Source organism: Manacus candei, unplaced genomic scaffold, assembly GCF_025592945.1.
Source record: "Manacus candei isolate 608988 ecotype Guabito, Panama unplaced genomic scaffold, ASM2559294v1 h1tg000033l, whole genome shotgun sequence".
Lineage (NCBI taxonomy): Eukaryota > Metazoa > Chordata > Aves > Passeriformes > Pipridae > Manacus > Manacus candei.
Window position 1 is genome coordinate 4,218,528 of NW_026138081.1, and position 24,896 is coordinate 4,243,423.

The 24,896-nt window shown below is 42.6% G+C and overlaps 1 protein-coding gene across 11 annotated transcripts in view; it reads left to right on the plus strand.

The window, feature by feature from the left end:
* Nucleotides 1–16,568: 16,568 nt before the first annotated feature.
* The window catches only part of RAD51B (RAD51 paralog B), a 409,186-nt gene continuing 400,858 nt past the window's right edge, over nucleotides 16,569–24,896 (plus strand). For 8 of the 11 annotated variants that reach the window (XR_007905159.1, XR_007905158.1, XM_051791447.1 and 5 more), the window contains exons 1-4: nucleotides 16,696–16,977; nucleotides 18,110–18,203; nucleotides 18,923–19,036; nucleotides 20,084–20,200. Coding sequence is in view for 9 of the 11 variants with exons in the window: in XM_051791447.1 (XP_051647407.1) it covers nucleotides 16,928–16,977; nucleotides 18,110–18,203; nucleotides 18,923–19,036; nucleotides 20,084–20,200 (375 nt within the window). In the remaining 2 variants the exon portion in view is untranslated. Of the gene's footprint in view, nucleotides 16,624–16,695; nucleotides 17,055–18,109; nucleotides 18,204–18,922; nucleotides 19,037–20,083; nucleotides 20,201–24,896 lie in introns of those variants that run through there. The other 3 variants (XM_051791444.1, XM_051791443.1, XM_051791445.1) reach the window with 3 other exon arrangements.

Consider the following 24,896-nt stretch of genomic DNA (forward strand, 5'->3'; position numbering starts at 1 on the left):
TCTACCTTGTCCTAACTGCAGCAAGGAGAGAGTGACCCATCTCTGCCTTTCTTTTCCAGGGGGTGGTGGGATATGGACTCCAATTACCCCAGGGTTCCAGTTTCACATCTGTTCTCTTGCTTATCTCTTGTATGGTCCACCCTAAAGGATCTCAAAGTACATGATAAATAAATACAGAGTCTGGTGTCCTGTACAGAAGAGGCAGTTCAAGCATTACTGTGATGTCTATTCATACTCCAAATATCTTGCCAGAGGGAAATGTTTGATTTACAGCAGGACCAGATGGCATTTTGGTCTTTGGTGTTATAATTGAGGGAAATGTGTACATATGTACCAGGTACTATTGCGTCTTTGGTCTGAGTGCATTTTGTAATTAAAGGAGAATAATCCAATCAAGGGTTTGCTTGACTAGTCCTGTGACTATAAAAGGTAAAAAAGACTGCAGGGCTTTAGCTGTTTTGAAAATTAGGAGGCAGGTGACTGAAGTCTTGTGTTCAGTAGCATTGCTCTGCTGCTGACTGGTTTTCTAAAACCTGCACAGAAAGAAAGGGGATTTCTTTGCTTACAGAAACTTCTGCCCTTTCTGTAAATAAAACATGAGCCACCACTAAGATGTGAACTGAAACCAAATGTTTTTCTATTTTAGTTTATCCTAGGCCCTGAATACATGCAATATGCCCTGTATTCAAGGGGGAGGCTTGCAGACCTGAGTTCTTTTCCTCCAGTCCTTCTGCCTGCAAACTGCAGCTGAACCACCTGAAGGGGGCACTACTCTCTTCCCCTTCCTTCCAGCACATCAGCAGCTACCAAATCCCTCTGTGGTCCATCCCCTGTTGTAGAAGGAAATTTATCTTCTGGTCCAGCTCCTTCCTAAACCAGAAGCTCTTAGTAATATGCATCACCTCACCCAGCTGCTTTGGCACCTAATGACCAGGTCGGATCACACAGCAGGTGAGAATGGATGAGTGTTGTCCTTCTTTGGCAAATGGCCTTCACTTGAATCTGTCTTTCCTTATGCCCCTTGCAGTGTCCTGAGCCAGCCACTCGGGAAGGGACTTTCTCTTCCTTTCACCTTCTGCCCTAGGGAACAGAGCAAGCTCTGCTGCTACTGGGGGGCCTTGGCACCACTCAAGGTTTTAAGCTAACACAGGTCTATTTCCACTTGGGCAGGGGAACACTGATTTTAAGAGCTGCAAGGCGCTGGTCTTCTGGCTCATCACTAGCAAGTCTCCCACAGGTCTGACAGTGAATCTGTACCATGTGGAATGGCTTACTTCTAAGATGGCAAAGATTTGCTCCATCAAGGGTTTGGCTACTTATTTCACTGCTTTGTGAACAAGAGTGAAGTTACAGAAGCAGATGGTGCCTCCAGTACCTGCTCTGCTTTTGGCCCTGGGCAGCTAGCACAGATGCCAAAGGAAAAAGTGCTGTTTTGATAGAAGTCCTAGGGAGGGGCTAGGGATGCACTGGTTATTTTGTGTCCAAGGGCACCACTTCTTCAAATACACAGTTGTGCTTTCCCACTGAGATCTTCACTACCTGCAGCAACTCAAGTGTTGTCTGCTTGCCCCAAAGTGTATGATTGCTTGAACTTAGTCTGAAGTAGAAGGAATGCTTTAAATCTCTAGTCTTCTTTCTCTTTGGGCACTTCCCAACTTACAATTTTGTGTCAAAATACATCACGTAGGGATATGCAAAGCTAATGCTTATTAAAGCCAGTATAGGTACTAAAAGCCATACAGCTCTGTGTTCCATCCTGCTTGGTTAATCATGCTGAAAAGCAGAATACCTTGGTCCTCAGGGTGTGCTGCCATTTGCCTATACCACTTCAGCACCTGAATTAGTACAAATGCCTACTCAGGAATGCATTTTGCCTTATAGAATGTACTCTTAATTCCATGCTTAAGAGGGAGAAAGACTGAGATCCTATATAAGTTTCATCACTGCTTGTGATCTTACTTGTTTAAAGTTTCAGCTACTTAATTGAGACCCTGGAGACCAGCTGTGGAAAGTGAATTGTTGGAGCTCTGGAGCATGTCACTAGCATCACACAGCTGCACACTGCATTGCTCGGGGTGTGCTGTACAGCTCCAGTGCACAGCCAGGATGGGCTTCCACCATACAAGGACTGTGATGAGTAGAGGGGGTGATAAAAATGCTGCTGATAATGGTGGCAGCGCAAGGACTCGTGGTGATGTCTGCATTCCCAAATCTTCAAGATCTGGACAGGCTGGAAGAAGCTCTTCCCTATTCTATTTGGCACTTCTCACAGGTCTAAAGCAAACTGGCATGTTTTTTATTTTAAGAGATGCAGACTATCTCCTTGACTCCTTACTCTGAAGTCTGGGTGGCTCACTCCTCCTTTTGTAGCCACAGGATTTTCTGACATGAATGTCCTTCATTAGTGTCTCAGAAAATACCAATTTTTAAATGGTAATCCCAAATGCTTGACGTCAGTTTGTATTTATGCTTTAGTCAATTCAGGAGCTAAAGACCCTTAAGTATCTGGTGATGCTGTTTGTTTATACTGTTGTGTGGCATGCTGTCCTGCTTTAATGCTATAGTGCAGAAGAAAGAGGAGGAAATACAAGCAATTTGCTCTTTAATAAAAATACGTAAACATGCAGTTGAGACAATATTTATTAAATATCTGAGCTGAGATATGCATATGCTTGTAATCTCTGGCCTTTCAAATATGGGACACTTTTCAGTGCAGAATTTCACTTTCCATTGTGGTTAATCCCCTTTGCAACATCTATATTGCTGTTTCAGTGTGGTTCTGTATCTAGTATTTTGGGAATGAGAATAACAGTATTTGCCTCCATTTTTCACTTTTCACTGAAGGATCTTTTAAGTGCTTTTCACAAACTAGTGAAATAATTCTTACTTCTGAAGAATTAGTGAAGTAGGTCAGAATTAACCCCAAACAGCACTGACCAGGAGCTGATGAAAATATTCTGACAGAGCACTGATGGAGCTGATGAAAATGTCCTGACAGTTCCCAGATGGTCATTTCAGTCCTGGGACAGGGAGTTTAACACTTTACCTGTCAACCAAGTTTCCAGATTTGAGGAGTGAGTTAATAAAGTTCCAAGAAAGTTGGAAAATGGGGAAAATGCTACCTGGTTTCCACCATCTAAAGCAGTCCCAGAAATGATCACATTGTTCTTTCTGCCCAAGTTAAAGCCAGTACATGAAGGGACTGTCAGAGCCGATAGGCAGCCTTGTATAAAATAGGACTGATTTCCCTCTGTCTGTTACATAATCCCATCTCCATCAGTAGAGTACTTTTGGGTAAATATTGCTAGGGACAACAAGCTATGTTAAAGGCTAAACTGAGGTGACCATCTGCTCAACCAGCTTGTGTTGTTGCAGTTACTGCAGATCTTACCTATTATGCTGTTTCTGTTGTCAGACCTCTCATCTGATACTGCAGCCCTTCCTATTGCTCCTCTTTCTCTGTCATCTCCCTTGGGGTATTCTGTCCTTCTCCATGCTTTACCTCCACTAGAAACCCATGCTGCAATGACAGGTATCCTAAGCCTCCTATCTGAACCCCACCTTGGGCAATTCTAATACAAATGCTGTGTTAAATGATTGCTGATGAGCTGTATCTTCCATTGAAGCCCACAACAGCTGCAGTTATCGGTGCTTTGGAAGGCAGAAAACATTTTACACACTTGCCTCCAGGCACAAGTATAGCAGCAAGTTTGCCATTACTGTTCAGTGCATTTGCTGTACCTTCCAGACCATGTCTAAGGCAAACATGTCATACTATCCTGCTTCATCTTTAAAAGAAAGGGAGTTACCACCTGGGGACCTTCTGGTGTCTTTGCTAAGGTTTGGCTTCCACTCTGTATGCACTTTGTTATTGCTAATGAGAGCAGCCTGTCAAAGCCACCCCATCCAATCCTCTTCCTCAGCTAAAGTACCGACCGAAAGTACTCCCTCCCACCCAGGCTACAATGCTGATCCTAGACATCCTGTTCTTCTGCTGCTCCATCTTTTGGCCACTGATACCTATCTGCTGTCTCTAATCTTAGCCATGTTGCAAATTCTCCAGGCCAGGCCTTGCTTTTTGGTTGTCACATTGATGCGAGCATGTCCCCAACAGGATCTGTAATTGCTATGATATCATAGTAAGCATTAAAAAAAGTTTCTTGAAATTTTCAAGGATAAGAGTAAACATCCCAGCTCTGTTCCACTAATAAAACAGCTTGGCCAAAATGTCCGAGAGGCACCTCTGTTGTCCATTTCCATCCAGCCTTGTCTGCCAGCATCATGCAGAAAGGCAAATTGATGCCAATCACTTGAGCATGCCAGGGACGCCAGTGGAGTGGAGCATAGCGGCACACTAGGAGTCTCCTCCCTGAGACTACTCTTCAGATGACACACAGGTGTACACACAAGCCAGATGCTGGCATGCGCTAACAAAAAAGATTTTTAATGTTATTGGATGATCAACTGGCTCTTCAGCAGAGGCTGATTGGAGTTAGCCTGGTAATGATAATGATATTCTGGTTGACAAGTGTGATGACAAAGCACAGCAGCCCCTTGATCTTGCAGTAAATGTAGCACGGTGCTCCACAGTGTGCTTATCGTGGGGCTTTGTGCAGCATGACTGCTGAAAGTAGCACAAACACCTCCAAACGCCAGCATAGGCTGCAGTTGTCCTGGCCACTGATCTCTGGGCAAGAGTGAGGCATGCACTCAGCATGAAGCTTGTGGTGAAAGTGGTGTTGCCACTACACTGTCCCAGCAAGGCTGCCTGTGACCTTACAGCTGCCGGCAAAGCCAGCAGTAAGCCTGGCCTTGGCTGCTGTCATGTATAGTTTATTAAACCCTATTTCTCTGCTTTAATTTCCATTGCCCTTCCTGTCCTTCCTCTCTGCCTCAGCAGCTGCCTTCTGGCAAGGCCTTATTGTCTGTTAGGGCCTTGGTGTTCATCTCAATTTCCTGGTTTACATGTGGTGACTTAATCTTTGCCACTTGATACTTTTTTCTTGACTGGGGCTTCACAGCACAGTTATCTCCAGCTCTTTATTGTCACTTTCTCACAGCCACTCTGTTGTCTCTCCTCCTCCTTGGGAATCCCTGTTCAGCTCAGCTGTGTCCTCCATCTGGGCACACACATCGAGTTACACAGCTTTTACTGCCATCTCCTCTCCATGTCTCAGACCTCTGCCTCCCTCCCAGCTTGCCACTGTCTCTCTAGACCAGCATTTTTCTCAGTTCCTCTGGCATCTCTTCCTGAATGAGTTACCAACAACTCAAACTGCCCATAGCCACGGTGGATTTCTGGTCCTATATGGCTTCTCATGTTTCCTGCTTTTGTCTTTTCTCCCTGGCAGACATGTAACAAGTGGGAGAGGCAGAGACATCTTTGGCCTTGTCTTCTGCTCTTCCATATTCGCCTGGCCTTTATGTCTTACCACCTTGTCCCTGTCCCCTTGAGGTCTCCCTGCTGGATTGGGGCTGGTGTTCCGTATACCTGTTTCACATTACTCCTCCTGTACACAAGATGTTTTCTTCAGCTGACCTGCTAGAATGTGCCCTTTTCCCATGCTAGTCTGTCTTGCCAGCCCTACAAAACGCAGCAAATTAAATCATCTGCGTATCTATTTCACATATTTATGAGCAAGATACTAATCCTTGCATAGTGAAAGGGTCATATGTACAAAAGGAGAAATGAGGACACCAGCAGTAAAGGGAGAAGTGGGGGAAGGGAAGACCAAGACTGAGAGCAAGGTCAGAACAGATTTCAAGGAGATGAGTTTTCAATGTTGAAAAAAATACAGAAAACTGAAACAAGAGCAGATCAGAGTATCATTGGCAAGCCACACTGATGTTATTTCCTTGCTAGTTCTGTATTTAAGCACTCACTTTTTCCTGCTCCCTGCACCTGTGTCTTCAGAGCAGAGACCAAGTCCTCCAACTGGCTCAGAAAAATGTATAAAGAAAAAACAGGAAACACCCTTTTCTCTGTGTTTTCTGTGAAAAGAGACACCTCTCCTTCCCTTTCACTCCCAGTGGGAAAGCTGATCTGTCAGACTGATCCATTTGCCAAGGCAGCCCTCCCAGGCCTCCTTGCTGAATGCCACCGTGTGAGTAGGAAAGCTCTTTCTGGCTTCCCCAGCGCAGCTCATGTGCCATACGGGTCCCAGTGGGCAAAGGATTTGCACGTGATGCCATTACAGTGACCTCCTGAAATGGCTCCATTTCCCATCTGTTGTGTGCTATTACCTTCCCATGACACAAAAGCATGTGAAATGTCTGTCAGATACCAAAGAAACCTCTCAGGCTGCAGCTGTGATAAAATATCCCTCCTTAAAGCAATAGAGAGAGATTCCTTTGTTCGCAAGAGCTTCTTTCAGATTAGGCTGGGGTATTTTATTGTCCTGTAAAGGATTCTGCAATGAGTGAGCTGGAGATTTGGCAGTTGCATCCCTGTCGTATTTTAACACAACACAGACAGCAGATGCTCCAAGAAGATTATATTTCTTCATGTGCATTGGATCTCCAGGGAGATTACACATTCAGGGTCAAGGGCTTTAGGGGGCTGACTCTACAGCCCTGCAGGAGGATTTTTCTGTTACCAGCAAAAACTAACTGTAAAGCACAGGGCATTCTGCCAAGCCTTCTATATGGAGTCAGCAGGAAATGCTGCTCCCAAGAGAGATTTTACCTACAGCTATGTCAGGGATAGCTTTTATTATAATAATAGCAGTTGATCAAATATCCCCATTGCCACAACACCTTGCAGGCCGAGTATCGGCGCTAAGCCTAAACAGAGGAGCAGCAGTCACTCATTAAACTGTTAAAAGGTTTCCTGTGTGTGGAAAAACTATCTGCCTCTGTAAAGACAGGCAGAAATGGACCCTTCGTCACAGTATGGTGTTTTTGAAATGCATATATCTTGGCCAAGGAAATCACGAGCTGGCCAGCTCAGAAGGCCATGCAAGGGAGACAATTATGTCCAAAGATGCAACAAAAGCCTCCATGGGGTTCTCACTGTACACACTGACAAGACAGAGATATTTTAACGAGGCTTTACAAAGAACCTGCCTCTTCCTACTCCCAATGTCATGTGACCATTAATTTATCTGCTTTGTATATTGAAGGATTAAGTCTGAGCAAGCCCTGCTAAAATAGGAATTTCCACAGGATTTAGCAATCCAAACCTTGACACCAACCCCTCTAAAATCCAGTCCTGAGAATATCTGTAACTATCAGTACAATTCAAGTGCAGATACAGGCACTCCAGGGTGCCAGCTCACAGCCAAAGTGCTCAGGAGCCTCTGGCACCAGCCTGGCCCTGCACACGAAGGGGTACTCACTCAGGTTGCAGCAAATGCTGAAGGTGGACTATCCCAACAGGGAGTGCTTGTGCAGCCCAGCTGTCTGCAAGACAAAAGCATACACCAGCACAGACATGGGCCTTCCCACAACTGGTTTCTGAAAAAAAGGAAAAGATAGTGTCCTCAGTCCAGAGTAATTTCTCCATTGTTCTGTGTCTCATGCAGTCACTCATAGCTTGCAGGCTCAGTGTTAAATGCAACTAAATCACAAATGGAATGTTTTGTGCTCACTGAATGGTGAAATCAGTAACAGCACTGGATGAAAACCAAAGGGAACGTAGACTTCATTACTAAATCCTGCCTTAGACAAAGCAGCTTCAAATTTCCATGAGTGTTTTCCTAAGGAAAAAATGTTAACCAGGACGCCAGGATTTACCTCAAGTGCTGAAACCTACACAAGGAGCTGGTTTTCACAGGTGCCCTCTAGAGCCCACAGAGCCATATGGGGCATCGGTATGGCTTTGTAGTGCTGCTGGCCTACAAACATGAATTGCCCCACTATGTTCCCCCAACCCTCATGCACAGAGTTTAATGTTGCCAGAAACGGTAAATGTCAGGAGGTGTTTCTGCTGTGGAATGTAGAAACTATGGTTAGATAAAGAAATGATCACAAGAGAGGCTGCATATATATAAAAGAGCCCTTAAATAAATGTCACAACTATCCCTCATTTTTCTCTTTACCCTGCATACAGCTGCCATGTGCTATAGTCCCCTTGCAGGGGAATAAATCTAGGAATGAAAAAGGATGGTTCAGGATGCCTGTCAGAATGTGTTTTCCTGGCACCTAGCCCACCCCTTTGCTAGGGATCAGCAGCACTGCAGTAGTCAGCCTCAGCAGAGAGAGGGTTCAGGACATCCCTGTGACATCTCCTAGAGGAACAGGAGGTCTGTGCTAATTCTCTGAGCTCCCTCTCAGCAAACCAAATAGAAAAGCCACATTTGGCCATGACATCTGATCTAGACTTAATCTTTTTCAGGCTCAGGAGTAAATGAGTTTCTGAGGGGTATGCCTGGAGCACTGTTATTGAGAAGCAATGTAATAATAAATTTCATTTTACCAAGTCGTCAGTCCTCCTGCCTTGGTGTACATGAACAAAGTCTTGCTCCTCTTGGATTTCCTCCACAATTTTGTGGCTGAAGTGGTGGCAGCAATTTCCTTTTTGGTCCACATTCTAAATAGGCAGAAGGAAGAAGAGGCACTTGTAAACAGGGTGACGTTAGCAGTGGGGTGGAGAGACTGAGAGAATTCATGCCTGTCCCAAATTACTTTTTTCCGTTTCTTTTAAAATATGTAGTTTTGAAGTTATGTGTTGACTTCAATTGTTGACAGTCTGCATGAAAAGAGCTGATGTGTTACTCCAGGCATGTTTGGCAGATAGGAAGACAAGCTATCCAGTTAAGATGAGCAGCTAACCCACAACAAAGCTTAATCTCCAGCCAAAAGCTTAATCCAACAGAAATGAAACATCTGCCCATCTTGGGTACTCTGGGATGGAGATAGAGGTCTTGGCTTATGGGTGGCTCCAGAACTGTTCTTTGTCTTCTAACTTTTCCCAGAAGACAAAGCAGAGCATGTGCACTTGCTCTGTGGTTTAGGTAGTAAGAGACTGTGGGGTGGGGTGGCAGATGCCAGGCTCTCAGAATTGGAGCTACAAAACCTCAGAGTGAACCATACGTAGATCTAGTACAAATCTTGCCCTTCTGCTATTTCTGGCTTTTCTCTCCCAGAGTCTTTTTTCATATACAGCAGATTGAGGTTTGGGAAAATATTCCTGCAATGACTGAATTGGATTGGACTCTGATGCTTCATGTAGATTTATAAGCCTATATCCTAAAGACCACTGAAACAAAAGTTTGGTTGTCAGACAATTAACAGGACTCTGGTTCAGCAAAACAGCTAATCATGCATTCAGCTTCTTGCTGTACAAATGTCTTATTTTACTTCAATTAAGTATAGGATTAATTTCCTGCATAGCTAATTTAATATAATTTGCTGTAGTGATTTATTTAAAAAATAGCTATGTCTCTGTAAAATCAATTTGTCATGGGTAGTCAACTAAGGGTAAGGATAATGTGGTCATAGCTATGGCATCATGCCCAAACAGTGAATAACAAACACGCTTGCCTTAATACTGTCTCTAGAAACTGAGTTTGTAGTAGTGTAGTCTTGGGGTGATATTTGAATATATTATTGCTCTGTAGATAAGAAGCACCATGCTTCAGGGTAAAAAATAATCACCACAGAATTAACTTGATCTCTTCTTTCCTCTGGGGTTAAATTCTTCTATAATTATCTACTAAGAGATCTCTTCCATCTGTTCACCAACACTGCTAAGACACAGGACATTGGGTCTGTGGTTTGATCTTGTTTGAGACTACTGAGTTCCTTATAGGTGGTGTGTAAAACCGAGTAACATTCAATTGCAGGGCATGAAGATGTCCCATTCTTTTGGGGGCAAGCAGAAAACTCTAAGGCACAAACACTGTTGGAGTGGAGACCTTTCCCTGCTTTCTCTGCCCATGTTTGGTGGTGTCTTCTGTCTTCCAGGCCACTCAGCCACCTCTGGAAAGTTTAGCAACATCTTCTGGGGAGGATGGTGAGGGTGTCTGGAGCAGTTTCTTTTGCAGTCCCAGCCATAGGGATCTCATTCATTGCTTTAAAAATTAGTAGAATGAAAAGCATGCAACAGCCAAAGGCCCTAGACTGAAACAATTAAAGGAATGAAATGTTCCACGCTTTGTTTGCTTGCTGGTTTGTGTGTTTGTTGTTTGAAATAAGAGCTATTGGGCTCAGTTCAGCTGCTGGGTTACCAGGGCGATTAATCTGTAACATCACAAAATGAAGACTCCTTTTCCCACATTTCTGGCAACTGCATAGAGATGAGTGTCTGGGATCTACCCTTCTCTGCTGGTGTTGTCCAGGCAAAAAAAGCTCAGCTCAGTAAAGTTTTATGACAAGGTAACACCTAGCTGATCAAGGGAAGCCAGTTTATGCAATCTTTTTGGACTTCAGTAAGGCTTTCAATACGTCTCTCAGAGAATCTTTCTGGACAAAGTGTCCAGCCCACAGCTGGATAAACACATCATGTGGTGGGTGAGCAATTGGCTCATGGGTCAAGCACGAAGGGTAATAGTGAATGGAGTGACATCAGACTGGAAACTGTCACTAGTGGGGTTCCACAGGGCTCCATCTTAGGCCCTGTGCTCTTCAACATCTTCATAAATAACTTGGACACAGAACTTTGACACAGAAGCAAGTTTGCAGACAACACAAAACTGGGAGGAGCTGTTGACTCCCTCGAAGGCAGGGAGGCCCTGCAGAGAGACCTCAACAAATTAGAGGACTGGGCAATCACCAACCATATCATGTTGAACAACAGGAAGTGCCAGATTCTGCACCTGGGATGTGGCAACCCTGGATGTATGGACAGACTGGGCAATGAGATGCTGCAAAGCAGTGCCATGGAAAGGGACCTGGGGACTCTGGTCGTTGGCAAGTTGAATATGAGTCAGCAGTGCCCTGGCAGCCAGGAGGGACAACCCTGTCCTGGGGGACATTGGGCAAAGCATCGCCAGCCGGTTGAAGAAGGGGATTGTCCTACTCTGCTCTACACTGGGGTGGCCTCACCTTGAATATTGTGTGCAGTTTTGGGCACCACAATGTAAGAAAGATATTAAGCTCTTAGAGAGTGTCCAAAGGAGGGCAACGAAGATGCTGAAGGGCCTTGAGGGGAAGCTGTATGAGGAGTGGCTGAGGTCACTTGGTCTGTTCAGCCTGGAGAAGAGGAGACTGAGGGGAGACCTCATTGCAGTCTACAACTTCCTCATGAAGGGAAGAGGAGGGGCAGACACTGATCTCTGTGGTGACCAGTGACAGGACCTGAGGGAATGGCCTGAAGTTGTGTCAGAGGAGGTTTAGGTTGGATATTAGAAAGAAGTTCTTCATGCAGAGGGTGGTTGGGCACTGAAACAGGCTCCTCAGGGAAGTGGTCTCAGCACCAAGCCTGACAGAGTTCAGGAAGTGTTTGGACAACACTCTTGGGCACATGGTGTGACTCTTGGGGATGGTCCTGTGCAGGGCTAAGGGTTAGACTCAATGATCCTTGTGGGTCCCTTCCAACTTGTCATATTCTGTGATTCTGTGAAAGTCCACTGGTTTGCATTGTCTCTTTTCTCCACTGAAGAATTCTGCATATGGAGCGAGGGCTGTACCTGAAAGCAGCAGATGTCCTACCCTAACTGCTAAAACCAGCCACTGTCAGTGCTAGTTTCATGGTGTTTGACTCAGAGTGTAATGACAAGGGGTACACAGTGGACTTTCACTACTGGTCACTGGATTTTTCTAGTCTAGTTGCAGCTTCTCAGTAGAGGCTGGCTGCTGTAAAGGATCACAGGATGACATGTTGGATGCGCATGTCCTCAGAGAACTGGTCTGATCAAAGGGGAATCACTGAGCTACTGTTTGCTTCCATAGCTGGTCACAGTGAAACAGATCTGCTTCACAGGACAAAAGTCTAAACATAGCTCCAGTTTCTGAGTAATAGGGTGTGTTGCAGTTTTTCCATGCTTCAGAAACAAAAAGCTGCAGTGGGGAACCTAAGGATTACCTCTGTCAGATATTACCTGCTTTGTGCAATGCTCCTAAAGGCCTGCTGCTGTGATATTTGTTGCTTTTTGGTCTATCTCAGCATCACAGGGAAAGCTGCAGGAAATTCTGTGCCAAGAGTGGCAGGGCCTGGTGATTGCAGAGAGCACTACTGGGACAACTGCAGAAACCTCAGTAAATGGAAACTCAAGACAAGGCAGCAAAAAAGAGTAAGGCATCGTCGAAACAGTGGTAAAAACAACTCCACATAGATCATTAGGTTGCTGCTGTACCAGTTCATGGGCTTCTCATCTAACAGAAACTTAATGGGAAATATAAAAAGCCCAGAGACTTGAATGACTCCTGCTGTTGCTCTAACAAGAAAAAGCTAAATGAAGTAGGAAGCTGATCTTGGAAGGTAATCTTCTTAGATGAGTACAGGCTAAAAGTGGAATAATCCCTGAAGTCTCTCATTTCATTTGTAGTAGTTTGGGCTGAAAGCAAATGCAGCTGAATTTTTCAAAGCTATAGTGCGCAGGTGGGTCTGCCCTTCTGCCTGCAATAGCAGTGAATGTGGCTAGTCTGCTTTTCTGTAAAAGGGGTAGGAGGTACAGGTGCTCCCTTTCAAAAAAATTCTACATTGATGCTGAATATTTCTGAAATAGTTTTGGGGGTGATGAATAATTCTGGATTCAGAGGAGGATGCGTGAAGAGGCAGAAAACAGAGAAATGTCTTCTACCTGTCTTGAGAAAAAAAATATTCTTTTTTCTGGGTGTAAAGGTGTGTGGTGAGACAGGTCTTCACTAATACCTGAGAGAATTCATTATAATTGGGTTTTCCTCCTGAGCAGGAGGAAAAAGATTAATTTTCTAGGGAGAAGCATTTATCTGGTCCATCGACTGTTCAGAGGACTTGGGGAGGGGGAGAATAAGAATAAAAAGATGGTCTACTTTTTCACAGGTCTGTTCTTGATTTGTTTATTATAGCAGATGATGACAGCAAGGTTCTGCTGAACAGCTTGTAGAAACAACAGAAAGATGGTTTCCTTTCCCTCCATCTCACCCCTGGAACAGATGTGGCTGGCAAAATCTCAAGTTGAAGGAGCTTTGCTAAAGCTGTGCTCATATGGATGGCATGGAATATAAACCATTTTTAACCAGGGTGCAGGCCTCCTTATGACATCCTTTGAATTTTTTTTTTTGAGATGGGGAAACCTCAAAGGATTGGAAGTAAATCTCCAACGCCTTTGGGGAGACAGCAATGGAGAGTATACTTCATTGGAGGTTCCTTTGTGTATTTTTATTGAGCAATCTCTTGGGACCTTAATCCCAGGAAAGCAGGGACTGATCTATAACTGTTTTCCAATCTCAGGAGCTTATGAGTAATTTTTTTTCTATTAAAGAATGTAGTAGGCATCAAGTAGATAACCCCAAGGAAAAAGAATATATTAGACTAATTAGACACTAGTCAGCAAGCATAAGGTGGGGAATTGCTCTGAATATCTGGATTACCCTTGTGAGTCAGAATTGTTATATTCTCAGCTATATTCTCTTAAAGTAAACTCTTTTGGGGCGACACTTTCACAGGGGTAAGGGAACATTGCTAATTTTAAGGCAAGAATTGATAGCTGGAAAATAGTAATAAACCTGAGGATTGTAGACAGTATCAGTGAGCTGATACTGTGTTAGTAATTATATGAATCACCTGAAATGTTCCAGAATGCAAACAATTATCTGAAAATGCACACAAAAGGTTGTCTTGGGTTTGAGGAAGAAACTTTTCCGTGGATTCTGTTCCAGAAAGCAAAAATCTTGCCATTATCTTTTCAATTCTAGACTTGCAGAATTCCTAACTGCTGAGTATTTATTTGGGTAAGAACTGATAAGTATTTCATCATGTGCCCTTCAAATCAGACTCTGTCTCTTTTTGCTTGCCCCTTAGAAAGCTAATCACCATTCCCTTTTTTATTTTAATTGGTGTGCTTGATGTTAGATCACTCTGTTTCTATGAGACTTAGCTTGCTGGTGCTGTTATGCTTCGCCTTTCTGTGTGCCTTTCTCCAGTGTTGCCAGTTTAAATGACCTTCTTAAATTAATGTGGTGAAGCTCAGTTCTTATAAAGTAATCATATCTTAGCTTTTTAATCCCTTCTTATTATAAGTTCCAGAAGCAGCAAAAGGCTTAGACTAGAGCAGTTCTCTGCTGTATCATGCCTGACACTTAAGTCTATTGGGTTGGCATTACTTACTCTGTTTGCAGACTAAATAGGTAAAAGCAAAACTGAGAAGGAAAACAGATACCCTATCGTGAAGGAGCTTGACCAAGGTCACACAGCAGAGCTGTTTGCAGAGGGCCCTGATTCCCTAGCAACTACTATCCTAGTCAAATATATGGAAGCTGTGGAGCTGCCTGCTGTGTTGCTGTGTATGTGAACACGTCTCTGATTATCCTCTGAATATTATTTCTCTCAATTTACACAGAGAAGACGGTGCACAATTATTTGCCAGTAGGTTTAAAAGTGTATCTGCAGATCTGAGAAGCAGAGAGTTGAACAGTCATGACACCAGCGAGAAATGAGATTCAAAGCACTTGCAGGAGAGCTACCAGGGTATATTGATTTTGCTCATGAATTTTTTTAACTTCTTGGCTGCTAAGATTTGCTTCCCTTGCTCAACATCCCAGAACAGTTCTCTGGTTTAATACAGGTATTCTGTTTTTGTAGAAAGTGGAAAGGAAGCCTGTGGACCTGGAGCTGAATGGCAAGCCCCAGTGCATTTGTGGGAGGAAAAAAAGTCATTAAGGCAATCCTTTTTATTGCACCTCAGGTGAGAAGGTCAGGCTCCTGCTACTCCTGTATTGAGGAGGAAATATTCCATGAGTAGTCTATGACGAGTTATACCATGGTCATGTCCTCTTGTTTACATGGAAACTAAACTGCAGCAACAGACATCCTTTCTCTTTCCTTAGACAGTTTTTCTCAGCTGTGACTTACATTTTTCAAGTCAACTTTTAAAGGTCAACTACACTAGGAGGAGCTCTTCCTCTATGCCATCTCTCCCTGTTCAGCTACCTATTCACTAAAGCTCTGAGTTGCTTTTGTGTGGGCTGCTTCTTATATCTGTCTAGCTTCTTATATCCTCTGGATTTCTTTTGGGTATGTAAGCCCCCTCCCCCCCCAATTGCACTGACCCTTTTTGACACTACAATTTTTGGGCATTTCATGATAGCTTCTTCCTGTTTCTCCTTATCACTCATTTAGAAAAGTGGCCGAAATGTTCTGTATTTTGCAGCTTTGCTGTGGCATTTCTTTTTCAGAACAAACAAAACCTGGGCCATGCAGTTCCCAATGCGCAGCTTCTCAGTAGATGTCCAAGATAACATTGGCCCATTTTTTTTCTTCAATTAAGTTTAATTTGTAGAACTGTAAAGATTGTGCAGATAACATATGCACACAGTACTAACTTCAGTACTTTCTAGTATTGAATTGGACTCGCCCCATAGCCATTCACGTCAGTCATGTTTTATGACTGCTTCTACCTGTTACACTCAGACATTCCCTGTATCAGAAATAGTGTGGCCAGCAGGACTAGGGAAATGATTCTTTCCTTCTACTTGGCACTGGCGATGCCACACCTTGAGTACTCTGTCCAGTTCTGGGCCCCTCAATTCAGGAAGGACATTGAGGTGCTGGAGCAAGCCCAGAGAAGGGTAACGAAGCTGGTAAAGGGTCTAGAGAGTCACTTATATGAGGAGCGGTTGAGGGACCTGGGGTTGTTCAGCCTGGAAAAAAGGAGAGTCAGGGGAGACCTTATTGATCTCTACAAATACATGAAAGCAGGTTGTAGCTAGATGGGGGCCGGTCTCTTCTCCCAGGCAACTAGCGACAGGGGAGGACAGCCTCGAGCTGGGCCAGGGGAGGTTTAGGCTGGACATCAGGAAGAATTTCTTCACTGAAAGGGTGATTAGATATTGGAATGGGCTGTCCAGGGAGGTGGTGGAGTCACCATCTCTGGAGGTGTTTAAGGAAAGACTTGATGTGGCACTTAGTGCCATGGTCTAGTTGACATGGTGGTGTTCAGTCACAGGTTGCACTCGATGATCTCAAGAGGTCTTTTCCTACCTAATCGATTCTGATTCACGCTACAGGGCAATAGTTTCCTCAGCGCCAAAGGCATTTCTCCCACAGCGAGTAGCTCACCAGGTGTCTGTAAGCCCTCAGTTTGAAGACGAGAACCACCAATCCAATATTCTTTACCAGCAACTGAACGCAAGCGTGGCATTCTCCATGCTGGAGACTTTTGGGGTTAATTGACACTTTCTATGTGGAGGACGGCAGGAATATCTAGGGTACAGCACGGAAGCGCCGTGCAAGGATCCTGCCTCGGGGGAGGCGCTCAGTTTCACGAGCAGAATGAACAGTGAACACCCCTTGAGCCTCTCCTTCCCCCCCAGAGGAGCGGGTTCAGTAGGGCGCTGCCCGGCCAGAGCCGCCGCCATCACAGACCCAGAGTCCCCCCTTCGCCCCCCCCCCGAAACTACCTCTTCCGGCATGCCCCGCGCGCCGCCTGCCGCCAGCGCTGCGCGGGGATTGGCGGGAGCTCAGCCAATTGAGAGCATGGGTCTGGCCCGACGGTCCCGCCTCCTCGCGCCCGCCGCGGGGAAGCTTGAAAAAGTTCTCAGGTGCGCGGGGCCCGCGCTGCGCCCCGGGAGGGCGGGCGGGTGGGTTTGTTACGGCTTGGCGGGGCCCGGCGGGACGCCCCCGAGTCGCGGGGGTGAGGCTGGTTTGCGACGGGAGCGGTTTTTCTGGTGCTCGCGGTGCTGCCCGGGGCGAGAGAGGGTTGGGCTGGGTCTCCGGCTGTAGGCGCATCCCGGGACCCCGGGCGATGGGGCGGGCGGGCGCCGGAGCCCGCTGGGCTGGGCGGCCGGGGTGCCTCAGACGGCTGGGTTTCCTCCTGTTTAAGGAGCATTTTCTGTAGACGGGGCAATGAAGTTTCCTTCTTGTGAAGATGTGGAGGCCTGCGCGTCTGCGAAGCTGTAATAGTTTTGCATCATGGCAAATATTTACAATTTTTGCACTTACTGCATTATGAAACCTTTCGTCTTGCCTAAATGTCTGTATTAATTGTATTAATACTAGGAATGTTGCCTAAAGAGTATGTGTGAAACAGCGATGTGCTCAAAAACACGTATATGTGTGTTTTGGGTTGTACTGAGCCAAACACCATCCCGTGGGGTTTTGTTCAGTAGAGTGGAATGACAGAAAAAAAGAGGACGAATGTACATAACTGAGGGGGAAAAGGATCCATAGCTGCAGAATAGTCTTACCTGCTACATAAAATAGTCTTAAGGTTTATCTGAGATAATCAGATCCTCTTTAATCAGGAGTCTCAAAAATGCAATTTGCTTAGGTCTCAATCACAGTGTACTGCAATTGTTGCTGTCTTGGTGCAGTGGTATTTTTGTTCATTTTTTTAATAAATAATGTTGTAGTTATCTTCTTCATATGCTCAGCTTTGGTCTCTGGTTTCTTTTACATTGTTGGCTAAATTAAAGAATTCTTTATTGAGTGTGTTTGGTTTGTAAGGTGTACATAGAACATTATGAGATGGTTTGACTGATCATCTTGACTCTTGCATGCTAAAGTATCTTTCCAGCCCTTCAGGCTTTTTGTTCTTTTAACACCTGTCACGAATCCTGGGTGACCAGAACTGAGTGTGTGTTCTAGCAGTATATATTCTAGGGCTGAATGCTTACTGTGGTTGCTCTACAATTCATGTTCAGGCATCCAAAGATAACTCATTTCTTTCCAGTGCAGTATAGCATGAGAAGTTCTTATTCAGCTCACGACTGAGTAATTTCCAGCTTTCTTACATCCCAGAAACACCTGCCCTATAAACAAGGCTGACTCTTTGATTCTGATTGGCATGATCTCATACGTGGTCAAATATGAGGAGATGTAATTCAACAAAAGTGCTTTCAGAGTGGTAATATAACTTAATGTGATGCAGACTTACAGGGGAAATCTGTATCACATTGTATCATTTATATATACCTATATATATGCCCACGTGTGCACCCTTTCCTGTTCTTTAGCAAAGAGTGAGTGAAATTGCACAGTCATATTCAAATCATCTTTCAAAATTTTTTTTTTTTGTTTGCTGTGCAGGTTGAGGAGCATGGCTGCTAAGAAACTAAGAAGAGCACAGTTGTCTCAGGACCTGTGTGAGAGGCTGAGTCGCTGTCAGATCACTACCTGTCAGGTGAAAATGTTAATTTGTTTACGGGGTATGTTTGTGGTTGGTTTTTATGTTAGTGGTGGGTTTTTTGTGTGTGTTTGTGTTGTTTTAATGCATGTGGTGTTCACTTTTTTTGTAATTAAACAGGAAGCTTTACTTTCTGTGAAGTAGGGGGCATTTCAGACACCATCTGGCCTGCTGCTTTGTAAAAATAGAGCTTTAAAATGATAGATACCTAACTAAAACATTTAAACTTTTATGGACTTACTACCCCTGTGGATGTAGGGAAGCTGTGGAAGCAGCTCTGCAGAGAACAGCTCTGCCCCTCACCAGGGCAGAGAGGGGGCCCTGGTGGACAAGAAGCTGTCCATGAGCCAAGAGGCCCTATGTATTTCAGCAATATGCATCATATATACAGAATCTCTGCCTAGCACTGCAATTTGGAAGACTTAAATTTGTTTTTAATGTGTTTCAGGTGGGCAAAAAGGTGTTATCTTGTTGCAGTTCCATCACACAGATCTTAAATGGTTGGTCCTCTTATTCCATGTCTTTTAAAATGTGAATACAACTTCTTTTAGTATACTGTATGAGGAAAAGGTAGGAGAGATACAGCATAATAGTGTATGACATGGCAGAGTTGGTAAACCTGTGGAATGGGTACCAGTTGTATATAGATTGCATCAGTTTAGTCCCCAGCCTGGATTCCTAGGTTGAGCTCTCTGAACTCCTTTATTATCTTTCAGGACTTTTTATGTCTTTCCCTCTTGGAGCTAATGAAAGTGACGGGACAGAGCTACTATGAGGTGCAGAAGCTTCTTTGTAAAGTCAGCCGAGCTTGTGCTCCCAAAATGCAGACAGTAAGTATACTTGTGTTGATACTGTTTTTGATAAAATATCAGGGAAAAACCTGAACATTGTCACTCATTTTTTTAGCCAGGAGGCATGGAGCATCTTGGTTTTATTGCACAATGAAGTAGTATTTTTGGTTTTAAATTTATATCTCTGACACACTTTAGTTTGATGCAGTTACATTTATTAGGTGCTATAGCCTCAAGAGATTGTTCAGGCTTGCAGCATCTGTTCTGAGTGCAGTAGGGAAATAGGTTATCCTCTCTTGCAATTCAGCATGTAAAAATGGCTTCTAGTTTGAATCCTGCAACTAAAAAAACCAACAAGTTGTTTAATACAGAAAAAGACTAAGAATTTCAGTATGAACTGGTTTTAGATATAAAAGTGGTGCCGAGAAGTGAAGTGATCCTGAAAATAATTTCTTGAGGATTTTTTCTAATGAGCTGTAGTGTGCCTTACTCTACAGGTAAGACACTATTGGGGGGAGTGCAAGAAGGAAACACAGTAGCTGCAAGGCAGTGGCTGGATTTTCTTTTGGCAAAGTGGAAAATGGTGAATGGTTAGAGTACTACACAGGCTTATTCGAAGACTTGGGACTCTTTAGCAAAACTTTCCTTCAACCCACGTAGTTTCAAATTGGTAATGAACGTCGAGGAGGGAGTTTTTGTTTTTAGATTTCATGTGAGGGTTTTGTAATGGCCACTAACCATACATATACTGTTTACTTATTTAGAATTTGGATTTTTATGAGTTAAAAGCAAACCTTTTTGAATAGGAACAGAGAAAACTTCTGTCATTTTGTTATTAAAGGCTTATTATTTAATATTGTGGTGAGGGAAATAAAAAAGACTTTAAAATTTACTCAGTGAGATATAAATAGGATGTAAGTGTGATGAACTAAACAGACTATAGTTGAAGATAGGAGTACTTTGCTCATTGGCAACTGTTGTTATACCAAGTTGATGAAAGCAAGTACAAGTCTCCTATTTCCACTAAAAAAAGGCATTTTCTGATTTGTTTGTTCTCTTTTGTTTTTTTCCTCCCTCCTTCTGTAGGCTTATGAAATGAAACTAAGGAAGTCTGTCAGTCCCTCTTCAGCCTTTTTATCCACCACGCTGCATAGTTTGGATAGAGTCTTGCATGGTGGAGTACCTTGTGGGTCCCTCACAGAGGTAACTTGTTTAATATATGTTACTTCAGTTGAGCATTCCACCTAGAAGTCAAAAATCACTCCTTCACTTTACTTTTAAAAAAGTGAAAATTTTCACAGGAAATTCAGGAGAATTGGCTGGATTTTGCAGTGGGAAAGTTGCAGAACTACAGATTGTACATATCTCTCTATCTATTTAACTGTCACTCTCTAGACCTTGGATAATGCTACTTTTTTTTCTTTAAATTTTATTTACAATTAAATTGTTCTAGTATCTGGATTTCTCTATGGCCTCATGGAAAGTGCATAGTTTCTGTAATCCGGAAAGGTGGGATTTGTGTAGATGCTCACAGGAGTCACAGAGTATTATAAAAATACAAAGATGCAATCTCTGATTGCATTAGGAATTTGCTGACCTGCAAATGGAGTTGGAGAAACTTGTATATTGGAGAGACTGTCATTATATGTGTGCCCTGCTCCTGGGTTATTCCCCAAGCTGTCTGTTGTAGGTTCTTGTTAGCGACAAATCCAGAGCTAGATGGACGCTTTCATGCAGTGTGGCCGTACTTGCTGTCTTAAAGTTCTGAAGTCAGCTGTGCCCTGTAGAAGACCTATATATTGTGTGAGTCATGCTCTGAATATAGACAGGTTGAAACAATTTTTTCCCTTGAACACTTTAACAGTCCTTAATAAGTGCTTTTCTTTGTAGAGGACTAAAAGTGAGAAGTTATGAAAATCATACTGTGAAGAAAATAAGTTTTTTCCACACCTTATAATCAAGCTAGATTGATTTTGATCTCAGGTAGAAATGACTTATGAAAACAGATAGTGACTTAAAACATACTAGTGTTTAAGCAACACTAAGTTTAGACTAAACAGTTTCTGCTCTAGTAAACTCTTATGTAATGAGGGGATATTAGTTTTTAAAGATTCTGAGTCTTTCTTTTTGTTTTTGATGTACAGGAATATACACCATTCAGGTCATAAAAATGTTTAAGAACACATACTGATTAAGAACCTATATTGATCTCTCATATCTAGGCCTAACTTTGTTGTCAATTTACTATAAGAAATTTGGATCAGAAGAACTTAAGATCAACACTGGGAGTCTTTAAATTCTGGGAGAAATAGCTTGCTAAATTCGGTTTAATTGAAGAAGAAAGAGCTGTTCCTGTATGTAGTAGTGTGGTATGCATGGTCCTGACATTGTAACTACACTGCCTTCAGCAGGAGATGAATTTTTAGTTGCTGAAAATATTTTTATCAGCAAAGCAGTGACTACACTAGGTGTACTTTGATATCTTTTCTTATCTGTTATTGTTCATCCAGTGAACTGATGAAATAGTATAGTCCATGTTTGAAATGAAATGATGCTTGCTTTCAGCTAGGATGTGGATTTCCAGGATTTCCATGTGGTCTACTAACCTTTTTTTTCCTGAAGGCAGAGAATGGTTGTTCCCGTGCTTATGTTGCTTAAATGTCTAAATTGTGCTTTAGTTGAAATGCAGGGCCACTGCTGTGCAAGTGGGAGGAAAAGGTAGAATAGAGATGTCTTTTCTGTGATAGGACTGACTGGCTCATGAGTGGTGCCCAAATATTTGGAGTACTGAATATGGAATATTTTTTTCTACTTAAAAACCAAGTTGATGTGATTTTGGGTCCACAGAGCCACAGTTATTTTACGAGGCTGCTGTGATGAATATTTGTCTTTGTTTTTAATCCTAAATTGGAGCTATCATTCAGCAATCAGTGTGGTGTATCTGACATATTCTTGCATGAAGACCAGGTAGAATGGCTCTGGAGCATAATAGGATTCAGGCTTGCTGATTGCCACGTTCTTGGCATTGCTTCAGAGGGAGATCTGGGAAAAGCAGTGGCTGACATGCTGGGAGTTTTAGCGGAGCTTAGCTAACCTTTGACTTCTAGGTTTTGTGTTGGTGTTTTTTTCTTTTTTCCTTTTTGTTAATTTTATTTTGAAGTAAGCTAACCAAGCAGTTGATCTTAAACTGTGGATGTCAAATATAATTTTCCTGAGGTGGTATAAAATAATGCTCTACAGGAAGTTAATGCGAATGCTTAATTTTGCAGTGCTGTATATTTCATACTACTTTGTAGCCTGGTCGATTTTCACAATACTCAATTTTAATATTTTCACCTCAGTGTTTCCTTAAAATACTTATCTCTTTAGATATGAGGAAATCTGGGAAACTTGCTTATCTCTATTTTAACAATTGTCATACTCTCTATGTATCATCGTATTTAAAATTAGTTGGGGGGAATTAATGTATTCAAAGATAGGCTGAACTTTTATCTAATTGTAAATGAAAAGCACTGCACCAGGAAAGCTGCTTCACTTTAAGTTTTCTTCTGAAAAAAAGCTTTTGAATGTTTTTTGCATTCTAACATATTTTGGTTAAGAGTGAGAAGACCTGCCTGGTGCAGTTCTCTTCAGTAGGGGATCTCGCTGATGGACAGCGATGTAGATGTCTGTACAAGAACTGCCAGCACTGCCTTCTTTCACCTGTACCTTGGGCTTGGTTGACAATACTGATACATAATAACTACTTAATCAGAAATATCATAGGGAGAACTAGGTAGACTCCAGGAATTAGATTAATAACTCAAGAGATTAGAGGTGTCTAAAAAAAAATAAATATGTATTGCTTTTTATTTGCTTTTCAGGTATTAAATGTAGAAAGTTCTGTTCAAAAGTATGCTGGTGCAGCATTTACTTCCTGACTGGTGTGGCTAAATCATTGTCTTCCTGTTGGTTTACCCAGCAGTAATGGTGGCTGGAAACTTGGAATTTGAGTGCAAGAGCCACAAGATTAAGACTTGTGGTGGTGTCTTCTACAGCCAAAGCTGCTTGTGTTTTGAGTACCAGAGGGATTTGATTTGTGTTACACTGTCTCAGACCATTTTTTTTTTCCAAACCACTATGAGATTTTAAGTAGGAAATTAAATCATAGCTGAAATTCTGTGGTCAAATGTCAGAGCTTTAGGCCAACTTGTATGAGGAAAAATTAAATTAATTACTTTGTGAATATTGAAGAATTTCATCTCCTGGTAGCTGAAGAAGAATTAGCTCCTTGTGACTTCATTCAAACCCTCCAGGTGTGCCAGAGAAAATAATATATAGCTTATTGAAAAATAAAAGTATATTTTATTAGGCAGAGGTAAATTAAAAACTGTTGTAGTCTTCACATTTCTATTTGGGTGATTTTTTTTTTCCCTGAGCAAATTCAGAGTAAAACAAACCAAGCAAACTTTTTGCTGACATTCAATTTAAATTATATTAGTGGAATTTTAACTAGGATGGTAGTGTTCAGAAACACTTGCTGAACGTGTAGTAACTACAATAAAATGTAGTTTAAAACTGTTTACTGTGGATTATTTAAAAGTCTGTTTTAATGCCCTTTAAAGGAATACTGATGAAAGATGAAGTATTGTTTTTGGGAATAGAAATACTCTCCTGCTCAATTGGCTTGCTTCCTTATACTAGCTTGTCCTGCAAAGTTTCTTCTCTTTCTCTGATATGATGCTCATATCCTGACATTTTTATAGCAACTCTGCTAAATTAGTTCCTGCATCAGCCACTGAAAGGTTGATTCCAGTGCACCTCCCAGGCAAGGCTGAAATTACGGGCATTTTTACAGGATGTCCTCACAGTTATCTAAACATTTTCTTTTAACAATTGGATTGATGCCCTCCCCTCATTCATTTCAAGTCTCCTTTTTAACCAGAAACAGCTGGTGAGGTTCCTTGGCTATCACAGTCTAAGGAATGTGTATTGCCTCTGCATTTTTTATATATGCTTTGGGTTTAGATTAAAATGTAGCAGCCATTGTTGTTATGATATTCTGTAATTTAAGTGCACTGGCTGAAGGACAGATAATTGCATAAATACGACTGATTCCTGATCTCTAATTCTCTAAATGCAATGTGTGCTTCTAAAAAAAAAATCATCTAAAGCTTCTGTTGCATCAAAGCTTCAAGTCGATTGACTGATATGGCTTGGCTTTCAGGCCTTGTTTAAAGACAAAGATGATTAAAGGGATTTTATCCAACTGTTAACTGTAGCTAATGCAGTCCTTCCCTGTAAATTTTCTGTGCTTCAACTCATGCTGCTGCTACTTAAAACCATAGCAATATTGTAATACCTAGTGGTTAAAGGGTGTCTGTGCTTAAAACCAAACTCTGGTGTATGTAGTCTCAAAAATCTCTCTGTTTTAAGGTTTCTTTTTGGCAATACTAGGTGTTTTGAGGAGGTATGCTTCATTTTGGAGTTTAATTTCCCTGGAGAGGCTTGCTTTTACCTACTAGCATCAGAATGAACCCATCGCTCTGTTTCTAGTACCTAAAGTCACTCAGCTGTTTTTCAGCCCTCTTAGTATTTAAGATTTCATCATCTCTCTTCCCAGAAGCAGTTACAATGTGGGATTGTATTTAAAGACTCGCCATAGTAGTAATGAACTTACAATTATCTGAACACAGAGCCCAGCATTCATTTACAATCTCTGCAAAATCTACAGTGGATAAAGAACAGCAGACTGCCATCTCTAGTAGAAAAATATTGTTCTCAGAAACTGGTGATCTCATCAAACAATGTATTCTTTGGATCCCTGTGGTTTTTCTCTCAATCAAAATCGTACTGGAACCTTAACCACAGGGGGCTTTCAGTGAGCACAGGTGAAAGCTTAGAATTGGCAAGCTGGTCT